The 18,624-nt window shown below is 35.2% G+C and overlaps 1 protein-coding gene across 1 annotated transcript; it reads right to left on the bottom strand.

Annotated features, from left to right (window-relative positions):
• Nucleotides 1-3,215: 3,215 nt before the first annotated feature.
• On the bottom strand, nucleotides 3,216-9,935 carry LOC133863739 (putative glucose-6-phosphate 1-epimerase). The gene is made up of 9 exons (XM_062299816.1): nucleotides 9,704-9,935; nucleotides 7,436-7,510; nucleotides 6,631-6,687; nucleotides 6,377-6,537; nucleotides 5,728-5,868; nucleotides 5,135-5,237; nucleotides 4,936-5,035; nucleotides 4,561-4,807; nucleotides 3,216-3,536 (listed from the first exon to the last, which is right to left on the bottom strand). Exons 1-8 carry the CDS (start codon nucleotides 9,806-9,808, stop codon nucleotides 4,593-4,595), a joined length of 957 nt encoding a protein of 318 aa, XP_062155800.1. The 5' UTR covers nucleotides 9,809-9,935; the 3' UTR covers nucleotides 3,216-3,536; nucleotides 4,561-4,592.
• Nucleotides 9,936-18,624: the final 8,689 nt, after the last annotated feature.

Genomic DNA, 18,624 nt, shown 5'->3' with positions numbered 1-18,624 from the left:
GTTAATATTCCGTGCAAAAAACAACGTAGTAATCTCTCTCACTCACCATTATTTCCTTGAATTTACTGTCAAATTTACAAAAGAACATAACCACAAACAATAAAAAGCCAATATATATATATATATATATATATATAAAAGAAGTGGCTATATTATGCAATCTTCTTAGTTTTTCTGCTATTATATATATATATATGATTTGTAGTAGAATTGGGTATCTCCTTAGTATATTATTTATCGAGTAATGTCAATTTTCATACTTATTTTACATTGACTAACGTACTATGTTTTAAATAATTTTTTTTTGAAGTAACTAACTTGAAAAACTATTTAAAATACATCACGCCAACGGATATAAAATAAGTAAGATAATTTAATATAAAGAGTAGCTTCACTCTTATTTTATTGAGATTGAGTTGGACATTGTTTTGAATGTAATTGCATGAAGATCTCTCGTAATATTTGTATATCTTTTTTAGCGGGTCATATATTTTACTTGTTAAATTTATTGTGTTGGAAGGGAAGCTTTGTGTTTATATATAGACTTTAATAAAAGAACATAGATTGTTCAAGTGAATTGATTTCTCAGGATTCATGTTTATCCAATCAACCTCTCAGGAATGAGTAGTGCTATAAGACACATTTTCATTACACTAGTGGCAGACTTTTGAGCCTATGTGGCATATGATATGGTAAGATAAAAGTGTTTGAGAAGCTTTTATAATTCATCTTACCACATCATGCGCCACGTAGGTACAAAAAGTTTGCTAATAGTGCGAATAATGTGATGATGAATTAAGGTTTGTTTATGTTAAGAGTGCGTTTGAGATTGCAATTTCGTAGACAATAAGTGCGATTTTAAACCAAATCACAAAGCATAAATCGTTTGGAAACTGCGTATTTAAAAATTGCAATTTAAAAACGCAAAAAATACGATTTTTCAAATCGCAGGTAAGATGATGTTTTTTTTTAAAATGCAGAATTTTAAAGACTAATTTTCAATTTTAAATGTTAAACTGTGATTTTGTCAAACGCTTAACTGCATTTTTAAAATTCATTTTTTTCAAATTGCACATTTTAAAATCGTGATTTTAAATCACACTTTTTAAAATCGCAAACTTAAACGGATCCTAAGAAAAATAAAATATTTATTTTTAAAATCTACTTTTACTCCTTTTTGAGGAACTTTTGAATGTCTCAAATCCTTCAAAATAAGACAATTGTTTAAGATAGCGAAAATATTTCAGAGTATAGTATCTGACACAGGAAAATATTTTAAAATAAGCACATGCCTTTTCAAAATGTCCATACAATAATGGCAGAACACAAATTTATAAAATGAATAATTGTACTATTGGTTCTTAGGGTTGGCATAAATTACGAATCACTCACTGTAGTACAAAAAGTTCATAGAGAATCCTTGTGGTAAACTATAATTACGAATCATTTTCCAAACCCGTTTTTCATCCATCAAATTAACAGAGTCCATTAATTTGCCACATCATATAAATAGTGATATAACTTCTAAATATCATTTGTATTGTAATTCACTAACGGACTCTGTTAACTTGGTGGACGGAAAACGAGTTTAAGGAGTGATTTGTAATTATAGTTTACCACAATGATCATCCATGACTTTTTGTACTACATGGAGTGATTCGTAATTTAGTTCAATCCTAAAAACCAGCAGTGCAATTATCCGTTTATAAAAAGTGTCTATGTTTTGAAGAGTTTTTTATTTTGAATTGTTTGATAATACATTTTCTTCAAAATATAAAACAAAGGACAAACATGATAACAGTATGATAGTGTCACAGTGAGCTCAGGAATTTCAAGCATTTTAAATTCCGAGGTTGTGAGAATTTTCTAATAGTAAACAAGTGTCCTATTGTTCTAAACATGTTTACCTTCGTAACTCCATGGATGCGAGAGGATAATTAATAATAAAACTGTCAGAATTTTTAGCAAGCGTTCTAATCGTATTTATCAAACTTACAAAAATATGGAGAACAAATATAATTGAAGGGGCCCACGGCTCTCTCTTGTGCCACTATATATAGGTATTACGCGGCTCTCTTGTGTAATATCTGCATTCGTACGGTTATTGTGTATATGAGGTAATAAGATTTTTGGACTTTCTTTGAGTTTTCATTATGGTCTATTTTAAATGATTTTAAAAATAGTTTGAACATATTTTTAATGTTTTAGGCCTGTTTTAGATGAAATGAGAAAAAAAAAAAAAAACTAAACATAACTTAAATAACTAGCTCTTACTGGTGAATTTATATTAACCTTATTCACGTTCCTTAAAACTGTTATTCCCATTTACATATGCATATAATAAATAATTGCGAATATCAGATAATTGCCATTAATATCCTTTTATATACAACCCTGATATGCATATAGATGAGGAGGCTACTCTTTTAGATTATGTCAAAAAAAAAATACGCCATCGTGCATGCAAGTGAAATTAGTGAATGAAGTAATCATGCCGAAATAAGGAACTTTTAAAAGAAAAATTATTTATTTAGTCTATAGGATTTGTAATCGTACCAAATTAATCATTGGCCGACAACAGTAACCATTTTGGGCAAATAGACATAGTTATTTTTAAAATACTTTTGATATTCTAACTTCTAAGGGTCAGTTTGGTACAACTCCAGAAATCAAATAAGTAATTTTTTCTTTAAGAGTTTGATGTGATATATGAAGTTGAAATATTTTGAATTTCGATTACTTCTTAAAAAAATAAAAATAAAAGAGAATGGTGCGTCGCTTACCAAAGACTGCCATTATACAACATATAAAAGATCAGGCCTCCTTCCACAAAGAAACCATTTTAAGAATCATTTCCAACCGGAAATTATTCCTCCATGTTCTATATATATATTATATATATATTGTTTGACAGGGGAAAAAAAAGTTTGTACTTGCATGTTGACCCATTGTATTATTATATATTTTTATTTTTTCCGATGTAGTAAAAGAAGAATGTCTATGCTAGACATCCAAATACTTATTTCCAGAATTTAGTTTCAAACTGATGTGTCACAATCTCATGAGATCTATCATTTTGAGAAGTGTGCTACAATCTCATAGGATTGTGACACATCAGTTTGAAACTAAATTCTGGAAACAAATATTTGGATGTCTAGCATTCCTCGTAGTAAAAACACTTTCAATTCAAAAGTCATATTCTTCAAACAAATAGGTATCATCCAGCACGCTCAAAATAAATAAATAAATAAAGGTATCTTTCAGATTCAGACCAAAGATGGGGGAGAAAAAAAGCAAACAAAAACCAAAGAACGATAGACCTAGACGGGTTTTCTTTCTTCCCTACCACTTTCTTTTTGTAGATCCTAGTAATATACAAATTTTTTGAACTGCCTTTATCTCATTTTTCTTCAACCAAATAGTGCTTCAAGGACATTATAGACAATTCTGCTAATAATGAATCTGCCCTCCGAAAAAAAATCCTGGCAAGAATTCACTGACCGCAGTCGCCACAAAATCTAGACTGCAAAAGAACCCTGCAGTAATTCAGTTACAATTAGCAACACTTCTTTCTTTTTTCTGTTTCTGCGCAGAAAAAAAAAAATAGCAACACGTTTTTAAACAAAAGAATTTAAGTGCTTCAATCCCAAACTTAGTAGGGCTCAATTGAGAAAGATGCAAAATGCAATTCATGAATCCAGATTGTGCAATTGGTTGAACACATATACTAGAGGGGATCCCAAAAAAGACAATACATCAGAACCCTACACGAAGATAAAATTGCAAAGAAACAAAAGTCTAGCTATCTGTATTCTCAGGTGTAGTCCATTTCTGACTAATGCTCTTTTACTCAGAAATGTCATGGGTTTATATAGCTACTCCAAAACGCCCAAAATTCTGAATTTATCCACCTGGAAAACCATTAAGAGCCAGAATTTAAATACACAAAACTCAGACCAAATCAAGCTATCACAATAGTCTAATATAAGCACCAAATAAAGGAAAAACCCAGCTGCCATCCCTTCCCTTGGAGCCACCCCATCTTTATCTTCTATGGTAAACCCCACCACCATAGAAGAATCTAACGACCCCTCAGTCTCAGCACCACCTTCCTCTGCCTGTCAATCCATTATCCATCATAATCTCTCAACCCCAAACCCCTGCCCAATTGCCCCCACCCCCTGTATTGCAGCCTCCAACAACTTCCCCCTCACCCTCCTAAAAAATAATAGATCTCCTTCTGCCACTCCTCTCCCCGTCCATATGTTTTGGTGGGGAGTTTTTTTTTTTTTTTTTTTTTTGAATTGTTGGTGAACCGTATTTGACATTGTTAGGTAAATTTGAGTGGTTTTTGGATGGTTTCCAATCATATTGGAAAAATATTTGGGAAATATTTTCGATATTATTTTCAAGGTCTCAACCAAAAAATGGACAATTAATGATTTTTCCCAAAAAATATTTTCAACCGAAAACATTCTCTCAGAAACCATTTTATGTCAAAACAAATGTAGCCTTAATTGAAGCTGCATTACAATTGTATCTTTTCTACTAGTAAAGTACCTGTACAAGATATGTACTGGGATAGTCGGTCTTTAGCCGCTTTGAAGTGCTTTTCGTGGGTCAAGTTGTCCGCTGCAATAACTGGAAGGAACAGCAGATAGTTCCTGCCTTCCTCTCCATTCTTCACCAGGTTTCAGTACAATGGGCTTTTCAACACAAGCAGCCTCAACACACAGCATATGCTTGTAGTCATCATCCCCAAAGTCGGGAATTGCCTTTGCTTTCTTATCCCATGGATTCCAAACCACTGAAGAGAGAAAGATGCTTATAAAACCAGAATCAACTGTGTTTTGTAGTATGTGTGTGTGCACGCAAGCACACATAAATTGCAAAAACTCAAATCCTGGCAGAGCAAGTGGATGGGACTCAACTCACCAGCATCTGGAAGTCCATCTTTCCGCAATACAAATGTTCTCTTCCTTTCATGGTCAATAATAGCAATTTTTGTTGGGGTACTGAGATATGTTTTGTCCACCTTTACCATCAAAAAGAGTAATTAAAGGAGCAAATACTATATATTTGAACAAAATGTCAGTGAAAAATTCAAAGCATTCCCATTCAAACAAGTACTCACTTCTGATTCGAACGTTATTGCATCTCCTTGTTCTGTAAATCGCTCTCTATTCTTCAGGTTATCCAAATAATCAAGGGTCTCTAGTCCTTCCACCCGAACTTCACTGAATAGAATAACATGATAGTTAATTTGTACTTATAAAAAAAATGATAGTTAATTTGCAGCAAAATACCAAAAAAAAAAAAGAGTTAACAGCAGATCTAGGGTCATATGAAATTAATGAAACCAAACCAGCCTCTTAAGTATCTCGTCTGATTATGATGTAAAGTTCTTCCGTACAATGGTATTTTACTATCTATTATAAATATATCTCAAAATTAGATATGCATGACATCTGAAATTTCATTAAGTTTTTTCATTCTTGATAAGTCCCAAGATTAATCAATTTGATGAGACAATTTTCTTCCGAATCATTGGCTAGTGGAAAAATCTGGAATTTTTAAGGTAGATAGCAAGCATGTGAAATGTTAAATCCAATGCTGATAGATATTTTTACTGCTTACAGAAAAGTGAATACAGAGAGGGGGAGTGGGGGGGTAAAACTACATAAGTAATAACTAAAGTGATAACAAGAATAGGTATCACGATTAAACCTGACATCTGTAACAGCAAAATATGTGTGATATGCAAACGTGAACGTAAGCGACTTTCCATCTGTATTTGTATTGCGAATACGGGACGTCAACATCAAATCTCCTCCAGGTCCCAAAGTTATCCTTAGGCGAAACTCATATCTGCAAATAATAGGTATATATTATATTTTTTTGATAAGTAATCGAAATTTATTAAAAACCGAAATGGCGCAACCGAAGCACACAGAAAGTATGCAAGAGAAACACCTCACCAAAAAAAGAAAAAAGATTAAGAAAACTAGAAATATGAAAACAATTAGTTCAACGCTTTATTTACTCAAAAGATCAGAGTTACAAGTATTTAAATGCACATGTGACATGCTTTAGAATTTTTCAAAAAATCCTAAAGTCGGGAAATAAAAAATAAAAATAAAAAAACAAAGAAGAAGAAGAACAATTTTCCAATAAACTAAATAATTGTTTCACAAACAAATCAATAAAATTAATGCTCAACCTCACAAAACTATCCCTCCCCGATCCCCATCCTGCATTTGAAGAAAAACAAAAAAGGGCAACCACAGAAGAGAAATAACATGCTCCAAATGCCTTGTAAGCAATTACATGATAACCTTCAACATAATTAAATATGTTATAAAAAAGAGTCATGCACCTGTGAGGCCAGATCTTCACATCTTCTTCAGAGTGCTTAAGTATTAAATCAACAAAAGCCTTATTGGGGCTACTAGTTAAAAAAGGTGGGGGATCAGGATCTACAATCCAAAACCTATTCCTAGCAAATCCATGTTGTTCAAGAGAACCCTGAATTCCAAACTGCATATGCAGAAGAAATTTTTTATTAATTTTTGAAAAAGAAAAGCAATAATGAATGAAGAGAAAAGCTGAAAGAAAAGAACCACCACATACTTGAGGAAAACATATTGGAATACCTCCACGGATTGCCTTTGGAGGTTTAAAAATAGCCTGCAAGAAGCATAGATATTAAGAAGAAGAAGGGGAAAAAAAAAAAAGAAGAAGAAGAAGAGAAAAAAAAGGCCAAAAATATAAGAACAAAGAAAAGCTGCGGATAGCAAACTTAATGCAAAACAACCAATTAAAGCAAGGAGGTGGAGCACAATACAACAAAAACTTCTAGGAAGAAATGGTAACACCAAAGAATTTTGATGGGACACCCAAGAATGCTATCTAATATTTTCTTTTTCTTTTTTGTAAAAACTTAATATTATAAGAATGTTTCTTGGGAGTCATTTGATGCGACACCCAAGAAGAAATTGCAAGCAAATTAAGTAGAGTGAAGTAATTTAAGTCAAATAGCATTCTAGGATTAGGAATAGTTATCTAGTATTATTGTATTTTTTATGTTTGCAAGATTTCAGGCATATAATATTAGGGTAGGCGGAAACTCATTTATTGCTGGTTTGCCAAAGGAATAATACCAATAAACAACAACTCTGTTATGTTTAGATATAACACATGACAATCTATCTCTGGTATACACTTTGGTTTACTTAAACGCGACCATCTGTAACAACATCGTTAGAACTTAGCTTGTGATGCATTGATATTAGAGGAGTTATATAACAGGCACAAGAAAAATATTTTTTTTTACCACTTTTCGTCTATAAAATAACAAAATGAAAAATAGATTTTGAAGTCATTTATGATCTCCAGATAAACAAATTTTGTGCAACAATTATAATGCATTACGTACCTTACTACTAAGAAAAAGCAATTCTTCCCCATGTTCATTCTTCCAAGAGGTAACTTGAGCCCCATATAAATACACCTGTTCCAAAAGGACAAGCTCATAAAAAGTGCAGTTGAGTCTAAATAAGCCGCATCTATCACCTTGTCAACACCAGACAAGGAAAACAATAAGAAAAGTTCAATAAAATATGTGATCAAGAAAAGACATCCCATTCTCCTTCTGAAGATAAGATTCAATTAAGTATACAGAGCAAGGTGGTGAATACCAATTTCCCCGTGTTAATAGATTTAAATATTTACACTTCCAAAGATAGGGTGCAGATGGATTGAGTTCAGGTTGCATAAAAGGCAACACACTCCAGAAAAGAGCTCCCAAAAGTATGCAAGTGAAGGAATATAAGAGAGAGAGAAGGAAAAAGCATGAGTGGTACAAAAGAATGATGTTCACTAAACATCTCATAGATATAGCACAAAAGACACTATTCGCTATTGAATAAAAATTGCAGAGCTGCTGAGCTAGTATGAAACAAAGAAAATTACACAGGCACTTAAATATGGTTCCACACAATTTTATAACCTAGTCATAAACTTATAATTGCCACACATCCAACTTTACAAATATAATGTCCCTACCAGAGTCAGCACAGAACATGCCTCGACTTCCTTGGCCATTTGAGACACCTCAATTTAATTCACCATCTCCATCAACAAGTCCTCACAGAAGTATTTTGGCACAAACTATGATAAACAAATGACAAGGTTGACACAAAAAACAAAGTGTACACACAACAGTTGCACACACAAGCTACAACATTGAAATTTACCCATGCCCGTAGAATTCATTCATGTTTCTCCTATAGGCACACACAATTCATTTAAAAAATTGAAGGCATCAACCCCAAGCAATTCTACATTTCCAAGTCAGCAATGTAAAAACCATATAGAAAACGTATGATTAAACTTGTAGAAGCAAAAGAATCTAATATTGAAAACTAGGAAAACAAACAGAAATAACAAGTATGTAACAATTTACAATTTTTCATTGACCTCTAAGAAAAGAGTAGGAGAAGCTAAAGCCAAGCAAGAAAAAGTAGACACAAATTTAAGTAAACTTCAAAAAGAATGACCATGTAATTCATAGTAAATAAAAAAAGATTGACAGCATTTGCACAAAATACAGGTCTAGTTTCCAGAGTTGATAAGTACTTACTGAAAGTAATAAGAACTTTGAGTTCAGTGCATTTAGAAATCTCAACCAAAACATTATCTCCAGAAAATAAGGGGGCTGATTTAAAAGAGAAGTCCAATTTGAATCTTTATCAAGGCAGTAATACTGATGTCAAAACAATCCAACATTACGAGTTTCGTTTAAATTTGTTATGGTCACTGAACTGGGCAAATGAGAATTGTTACAGTTGCTTTTGCATGCCTAGAACTTTTATTGCTTCCTATTTTCGATCAGTCAATAGTTTTCTTTCACCACAATCAAGCAAAAAATTATAAGGATTTAAACAAAATTTCCACACGTTTTCCTGAAGAAATAAAGAGAGTAAAATGTCTAAACTTTCATGTCAAACTTTGACTTCATTCCGTGTACCAAAGTACCAACTCATCAGCCAATATCGTCATAAATCTTCTCCTCGTTTCACTCCAAACTTTGCCAACTCATCCGAAGAATCAGCAGAGTTTCTCATATGCCAGTCCCTAGGGTTCAATCTAGGAAGATCGTTGACAGAGCAATGCAAGAAAGGGATACCAACGCATTAAGCAGTCTTGTTCCGATCCAGATCCCCCCCATAACATAGTTTTCTTTCCAAATTTCTGTTCACATCGTGTGAAAATAACATATCATATAAACAAAACAAAACAAAAAAAAATCATAAAATCATATACAATATCGCAAAACAAGGTTGCGAAATTGAGCATAAGATACATCAATCAAAGGACAATCACAGCATAGTCGCGCAGAAGAATGAACAGAACATAATTACAAAGAAAATTGTCAGTCCCATTCATTAAGAAGAAGAACGTTAAAGAAATTAATCAAGCTCCGCAATACATTGATAGATTCAACATTGACACAAAATCCTGATGTGTAGCAATGCATAAATCCTCAAAGACAACACAAAATCAATCGAAAACCAAAATTCAAGAACAAGAAAATTAATGAAATAGCACAAAATACTATGCATGAAACAAATAAAGAAAATAAAGATCAGAGAGAGAGAGAGAGAGAGAGAGGGAGAGAGCGTGTGCGTTGAACGAATGGTACCTCAGCAGAACAGCCACGAACCTCGCGGAGAATGACCTTGGGAAGGCCATTGATGCCCGCAGTGTGCTCCACATACGCCATTTCCCCAGACGAAGTATTCGACATTCTCTCTCTATCTCTCTCTCTCTCGCGTACACAAACACACGGAAACAATCACAATCGCTCTCTTTATTTCTCTTTCTCCTTCTGGAATTATTTTTGAACCTCTTCGCACTTCGCAGATCGTCTATCGTTATCCTCTATTTATAGGAGATAGGGACGGAGAGAGAGATTTTTATTTTATTCTTTATTCTTTATTTTTCTTTTTACTCTATTTAAATGCTCGTATAAAATTATAACTTTAAGTTGGTTTCAGTTAGTGGTACATCATGACCTTACACGTGTCATTAAGATAGTTATATTTTAACAGTAATTTAATAGTAGGGGGCTATTTGTTATTATGCCTAATTTTAGAAGATTGATAATTCTACTTTGTAGCATCGTAAAGGATATTGTAAATAATCTCTTATGGTATAGGGTATGTTTGGTAATGTCGGGTATACTCAACCACCAAAGGGTTTTTTGAGCACAACGACAATTACACCACTCTTATCAAAGGATTCAGAGTTTCACTAAAGTCATTCGGATAAACTCGGTTCTAACTTCTAACAATCCAACGAAAGGCCTATCGCCCTAGCCTAAGAGGCAACTTACCTCAAGGCCAAAGAGTACCTAGACCGCGTAAGGTGTATACCACACGATTCCCTCTTCTCCGCATGGGGTAAATGTTTTGCCACGTCAAATAATCTTTCTTGATGTTCTCGAGAGAGAATCACCTACAGTTATAACATGATTTATGCATGAATCCCTATGGCCCCACCAAGAAATGGTGGGAACAATGTATCTATTATAAATAAATAATTTATTCAACTATAAGTACATTTTCTCCTCCCTTCTCATTCTAACTCAAGCATTAATTATAGATGATTCTGTAAGTATAGGCGTGAAATTCTCTTTTCTCTTCCTTTTCTCTTATTTTTACTTCTCCCAAAAAATATCAACTTAAAACATTCTTAATTTTTTTTACTTTTTATATCACACCAACACTTTTTAATTACTATTTAAAAAAAAAAACAATACAATATAATTTTTATTTTTACTTTTTCATATAAATTATTTCAAATTTATATCACATCAATTATATTTTATAATCACTCAAAAAAAATTTATCCTCCAATATGAGGGAAGGGGGAATTTCAAACAGGACTATTGTTGTTTTAACATATTTTGATGTGACATGAAAGTGATTTTTTTTTTTTTTTTTTGATGAGTGTTTGTAGTTATCTTTTAAAATATTTGTCTTGAAAATAAAAACTTATGACCCTAAATGTTTCAAAGTAATTTGTAAAATTGTCTTCCTATTTTCCTAGGTTTGTGAAATTGTTTTTCTTATATAAATTAATTTGGTTTATGTATATATCTCTTTTGAGTTTCTTGAAGTCAAAAACCCACTAGACAAGAAAATAACTTGTATTGTCGTCATTCTAATTTTAATACCTGATCCAGCATCTTCGTGTTTTGTTTTTATATATATAATTAAATAAATAATTTCACCGTCTTCAAGGCAATTATGCAAAAAAGATGGGTGTCACTTCTCAGTGCCGTGACGTGATAAAATCATTATTAGGAACTTATAAAATGTTTTGCTGATGGTTTTTTTTTTTTTTTTTTAACAAAAAAATTTTACAGTTTCATAAGATATACCTTTTAAAATCGATCAAATTACTCTTTAAGGTATATATGCTCTATTATCAAGTCGCTCTCTCGGTTAAAAGTTTTAAATTTTTTTTTTTTAGAGAGTTTTTAAAAATTGAGTATAAGATAACTCTACATAATAGAATTGCAACCTCGATTTAGCGCGTGACAAAGAGAATATATATATATATATAATAACATAAATTTTTAAAAAATAATAAAATGAAAATGTAGAGAATGGCCACCCATCGTCCCTCGCCAGTAAGGGCACCATCCCACGGAGGGTGTGTGTGGGTCTTTCTGCCCACCTTACCCATGCTACTACCGGAGAAGGGGGTACCCACCCACCCACCAACAAAGCGGGATGAGGTCATCCTACCACCTTGTCCTCTAACTAGTAGGAGATGTGGGCTGTGATTCACACATGTCTTTCTGCCGGTTATAGTTTGGGTAGGTCGTCTCATTCACCCATGTTGCCATTGGTAAATGAGGGCATTTAGTGGGACGTAACTTATGCTCTTTGCCAGTATAGTAGGGTGCCACGGTCCACACCTACCAATAGAGGAGGGGGTTGACGTCACTCTCACAATTTTGTCATCTAACTCGCGATGGACTTTGGTTGTGATCTACCTACACCATTTTCACCAGTGAGGGCTTGAGTGGGTCGCTACACCTATGCATTTGGTAGTGAGCCACCACCCCGGCCAAACTTGGGTGGGAGCCGGGTGGGACGACCACCCATGCCTCAATTGGTTGGTGTGTGGTTCCTACTTACTTCCTTACCTCTTTTCTTTAATAATTATTGTTTTTCTTTTGTTTTTGCCACGTGTTAGCTATCAAGTTGACGTGACATTTTTGTATATGTAAAGCTATTTTATTGGGTATGATGCGGCCTTCTAACTACGCATCACAATTTTTATTAAAAAATTTAAGGGACGGAGCGATTTGAGAGTATACCCCTTAATAAGTGATATATATATATATATATATATATTTTGACATGTCCACACAAGAGGAGGAGAGAGAATTCGAATTAGTGACCTCCACTGCATGAGACATGGTCCCCAACCGATTAAGCTACCCCTTAGAGACCTTAAAAAATAATTTGATAAAAAGTTAAAAACCCATGTACCTTCATGGTATCCCCTTATTTTTTTTCAATCTTCGACATCATTTGACCTTTATATATATATATATATATATATAGAAACTAATTTGTAAGAGTTTCATAAATTTATGTCCATTAAAAAAAAACTAAAGTATTAGATCGTGTTTATATTGATGAGCATTCTCTACCTTTAAATGGGAATAAATAGAATTGAATTATGATCAGATCGCATATAATCTCCTCAAACAGGTTCTTTCAATTATCTCATTAATCAGGCATTCAATTCTTTCTTTTATCTGTCTCTTATATTTTGCTTCACTAATCTCATTCTTCAATATCATCGTACTCCATGCTTGAATTTAATATGAAAGATGAAGTATCACTTGGAGAGTTGGAGGCCACATCAGGATTTTAGTTCTATTCCACAAGGGCCGGGGAATTAGATATTCTGGAGTACTAATTTTTTAAAGGTCCCCAAATTTTTTTAAAATTTCCTAAAATTTTAAAAATGCCTTTAATTAAGTTTTTTTTATGGGTTGGACCCCAAGATTAATATTTTAAATCTCTATCATTATCTCTTGTCCTATCCCACATCAGTCAGCTTCCAAGCACAAAATCCTTCCTGTATTAGTTTATGAATCCGTTGTTGGATCAATTAAATGCAAGTAACCAGAGGTTTGATCTTGATTTCAGCCTAATTAGACATTGTTTTCTGTGTCTTCTAGTGTTTTTTTCCCCTGGTCTTTTATTTTGTTTGATTTTTAGGATTCTCAGCTGAAGTTTGAATTCTTTATATGACGTCTATATATAGTCCATGAGACGACGATAATTCTCTCCCTAAATCTTATCTATATTTCTGTCTATCAAATTTTTTTGAACTTTATAAAAAAAACTCACTCTTTCTAAAGATTTTTGTATTCCTCTAGGAGAACAAACCATTGAGTTCCATTAATCAGGCATTAAATGTATGATTATAAGGTTCATGAAGGTGTACAACAGTACGAGTCCCTGGGAGATTGTGAAATAGGAAAATAATTTTTGTATACGTTGTGAAATATTATTTATAAAATATTTGTAGATTGTTGAAGACGACTATTATTTTCGATTGCACCAAACATCAGAAAATACGGTAAACATTATCTATAAAATATTTTACGCCGAAATAAACAGAACCTTAAAATAATGTTACTCTTCACACCTATTTATTATATTAATTTTACACCTGCTAACCTAACATGTTTTAAGTAATTTTTCATATCAACTACTTACTATTCACACTCATTTTACACGACTAATATGGCGTGTTTTAAATAAGTGGCTTCCTATTTCAATCACTTGAAAAATAAAAGAAAAATCACTTAAAACATACCACGTCAACGGGAGTAAAGAATATATTACTCTTATACTTATACTTATGCCCCCAACAACTATCAGGGGATATCATGAGACCAAATCTGTCCTGAAAAATGAGATTCAATCTTTCTTTGGCTATGATATGTCACCTAAAAGGCATGGTAAGTATTTGGAAGCTTTCGTTTTCAGTTTTCACGACAGAGATTTTCTTATTGATCATAACACAAAAGAACGTAACAAGATCATCCCCCTTCCCATACCAAAATATTCATTAGAATTTCATTAGACACTTAATTTTTGTAGAAAAGAGTCAACCTCCTGAGATTTTCTGGCAGCAGATCAATTATGGCAATAGCCATTGATTTTAGTGATTAATTTACTTTGAAAATTGATACCTTTTTTATTTGGTTTTCGTACTAAGCACATCGTTATGTTTTATTTCAACCATTTTGGCCAATTACCTTGAGATACTCCAAATACCATTGTTACCATTGTATTTTAATACATCTTTAGTTAACATATAGCTCCAATACAAGTGTTCAACACATTAAGATCAACTTAAGAATATGACTGCTCAGAATGGCTACTAGGGTTTAGGAAAGACAAATTTTTTTTTGATAAGTAATAAGCCGATCTCATTAAAAGCATGAGATGTCTCTTAGTACACTGGGAGTATACAAAAGGAAGCTAAAAGATAAGGAAACACACATAAGCCGTAGTCCAAAAATACAGAGTGTGATAGAAGGAAAATAAAAGTTCCTCAGAGGTCTTCTCCACGCCCTCAAAGCTCCGGTTATTTATTTTCCTTCATAAGCACCAAAAGAGACAAGTGGGTGCCATTTTTCACACCGTAGCACTCCTTGACCGGCCCGAAGACCACCAACAAGCAAGCAAATCAATAACCCGTCGTGGCATAACCCAAGACAACCCAAAGCGATTGAAAAGAGAGTACCACAAGGCAAAAGCCACATAGCAATAGAGAAGGAAATGGTCCACAGACTCCTCCGTCTTCTTGCACATGCACCATCTGTTTATCACAACAACATGACCGTTCCTGAGATTGTCCAAGGTGAGGATCTTACCAAGAGCAGTCGACCACGAAAAGGAGGCCGCCCTTGAGGGGGCTTGGATCCATTACACACACTTCCAAGGAAAGCGAGCACCTATAGTACAAGTCAAGGAGTGAAAAAAAGTATTGACCTTGAAAATGCCTTTTTTGGAATGGACCCACCAAAGCTTGTCTTCGCTGCCTCTTCTGACTATTCTTGAATGCAACATCTAGAAAAAAAGAAGCAAAAACATTCACCTCTTAATCATGCGCTTCTCTAGTAAAGCTCATGTTCCACTGGTTGGAACCACCCAAGAACTCTAAGTTATTTGAAATAAAAGCGTCTTTCGTAGCGGCTATACCAAATAGGGCTGGAAAAGCTGCCTTGAGAGTCATATTCCCGACTTCCCGACCCTCAGATTGTGCCAAAAGTTAATCATGGTTCCATCTCCCAATTCGAATCTGGTGTAGCCTGAAAAAGTCTCGTAGCCTTTTCTAACACTCTTCCATAATCCCACCCCAAAAGCTCCTGTAGGAACGTGGGTGCACCGTCCGCCCCGTAAATAGCCAAATTTGGAATTCACCACTGTTCTCCACCAAGCATCTCTCTCAATACTAAGGCGCCACAGCCATTTACCTAGAAAAGTGCGATTGAACATTCTTAAGTTACAGATACCCAACCCTCCAGAGATCGGGGAGCAAACATTAGCCTAGCTAACAAGGTGATATTTAAATTCATCATCAATCCCTCCCCATAGAAAGTCTCGTTGGAGCTTCTCAATGGGGTTAGCCACACTAGCAGGGATGGGGAAGAGATGCAAAAAGTACATAGGTAGGTTGGAAAGTGTGCTCTTAATAAGGGTGACCTTGCCACCTTTAGAAAGATACATCCGTTTCCAACTGGCCAATCAACGCTCCATCTTTTCCACAATGACATCCCAAATAGACTTTGCCTTGTAAAAAGCCCCTAGCGGGAGGCCAAGGTACTTCAAGGGCAAAGAGGAGGTCCAACAACCTAGAATGCCAGTCAACTCACCCATGTTGTCCACATTACAAACAGGAACCAAAACAAACTCAGCCAGATTAACCTTTATACCAGAAACAACTTCGAAAAATAAGAGTAGAACTTGGAGATGATAGAGATGACTGGGGTTGGCCCCACAAAAAACCAAAGTATCATCCGCGAACAACAAGTGAGAGATGTTTATGGACGGAGGCCCAGAACCCACAAAGAAGCCTGAGAGAAAAACCTCTATCAACAGTAGCAATGATCATTTTGCTCAAAGCCTCCATGACTATAGTGAAGAGAAAAGGAGATAGTGGGTTCCCATACCTCAACCCACGAGAGCTACTGAAGAAGCCAACTGGAGAGCCATTTACCAAAATGGAGAAGCGAACCAAAGATATGCAATGCGCTATCCAAGAGAACCATTTCCCCCCGAAACCACACATCCTCAACATATACAAAAGGAAATTCCAGTTGACATGGTCAAAAGCCTTTGCAATATCCAGCTTGCAAAGTAACCCAGGATCACCGGACTTGAGATGACTGTCCAAACATTCACTAGCTATAAGGACCGAATCCAGGATTTGCCTACCTTTAACAAAAGCGTTATGAGGCTTAGAGATAATCTTTTCCATAATAGAACTCATTCTATTAGCAAGGACTTTAGCGATGATCTTATAAACCCCACTGATAAGACTAATAGGCCAAAAGTCAGAGATATCGATCGCCCCAGCTTTCTTCAGAATTAAAGCAATGAAGGAGGCATTAAGGCTTCTCTTGAAATAGCTGTGAGTATGGAAATCTAGAAGAACCTTCATGAGATCATATTTGATTACATCCCAGCAGTCTTGAAAAAAAGCCATAGAGAAGCCATCAGAGCATGGGGCCTTATCTCTATTCATACCTTTCACCACCTTTAAAACCTCCCTCTCCTCAAATGGGAGCTCTATCCAAGAGGCCTTCTCCACCTCTAGAGAGTCGAAAGTAAGGTTATCCAATCTAGGCCTCCAGTTGTGATGTTTAGAGAATAAAGAGTCATAAAATTGAACAACGTGATCTCCGATAACTGGAGGATCAAAAGTAACTGAGCCGTTGACAGAAAGCAACTCAATAGAATTGAATCTCCAGTTCGAGTTAGCAAGCCGATGGAAGAACTTTGTGCATTTATCGCCTTCTTTAAGCCAACGAACCCTTGATTTTTGCCTCCAACTAATTTCTTCTTGAAGAGAAATTTTTCCCAAGTCATTAGAAATCAAACTTTTACTCAGCTTCTCTTCAAGATCTAAGGCTCTTTCTGTCTCCAGTCTATCAAAAGTGTGCAGTTCCTTGAGGCGAGCTTGTTTAAGGGAATCGATATTACCAAACACCTGAATGCTCCACCTTATAAGATTGAACTTTAAAGCCTTTAGTTTCTGAGCCAGAATGAAGCCAGGAGAGCCTTGAAAACTATAAGACGACCACCAGTGCCTCACCTTATCCACAAAACTAGCTTCTTTCAACCACATATTCTCAAATTTGAAAGGTTTTTTACCCTCTTGAATATCACCGCAGGCAAAGAGAACGGGAAAGTGATCCTAGCACAGTCTGGGAATCCTTTTCTGAATGAGCCTAGGATAATTAGTTTCCCAATCCGGAGAGATGAGAAATCGATCAAGTCCGGACCAAGAGGAATTGTTGGACCATATAGACAACGCCCCAGAGAGGGGAAGATCTATAAGACCTAGCTCAAAAATAAAGTCTGAAAAATCTGTCATGGCAGGGCAGGGCAAAAATGAACTTCCCTCGATCTTTCGCAAGAGAAACGGGAGACATTGAAGTCACCTTCGATGCACCAAGGCAAATCCCACCAATTAAGAAGTCCAGCCAGCTCCTCCCAAAGAGACCTTCTACAACTGTTGATATTTGGACCATAAACCCCCGCAAAAGCCCAAGTGAAATCATCTGCAATATTTCTGAAGGAGCAGGCCACAACATATTGTCCCACATACACTTAAATCTTCTCCACAACCCTCTTGTCCGATAGAAGGAGAATACCACCAGATTCCCCGCTAGAAGGAAGGAAGCACCAACTAGCATGAAGACAACCCCACATGTTTTAGACAGTGTTGATAGAAATGAACTCAAGTTTAGTTTCCTATAAGTAAATAATGTCTGCCTTCCACTGTCTCAAAAGATTTCTGACTTTCAACCGCTTGTCAACATCGTTCAGCCCTCTCATGTTCCATGAAAGCAGTTAGGCTTCATAAAAATCTATTTGGGCCATCATCTTCTTCCTACCACGTGAAGCACTGCCGCTATGTGTATCATAATTTATAGAGCAGAACAAATTGTTCACTTCTCTCGAATTTTTTTTTCCCGCCTTTAGGGAAGAGCATGTTCCTTGTTTAGCATTACTGGTGATAATGGCCATAAACATGGCCAATAACTGTTCCTCAAAACCATTGCACGAGAGTCCCACAACATGCCTGAGCTGTTCGATTAGCTAAAAAATCCATTCGGAGTGTCGCGGCCCAGCATACCCCTTAAGATTGACTGCTGGGTAACATAGAATTGCGGTGGGCTCCGCCTCTGCATAAATATCCACCTCCAAGCCAGGACAAACTAAGCCTAGCTCATTTCTATTCTCTCTAAGAGGCTAGGAAGAGATGAAGACAACCATCCTGGACAGGGAA

This window comes from Alnus glutinosa, chromosome 3 (genome assembly GCF_958979055.1).
Source record: "Alnus glutinosa chromosome 3, dhAlnGlut1.1, whole genome shotgun sequence".
NCBI lineage: Eukaryota > Viridiplantae > Streptophyta > Magnoliopsida > Fagales > Betulaceae > Alnus > Alnus glutinosa.
The sequence above is the reverse complement of the archived record's forward strand: the minus strand, read 5'-3'. Positions and strand labels throughout refer to the sequence as shown.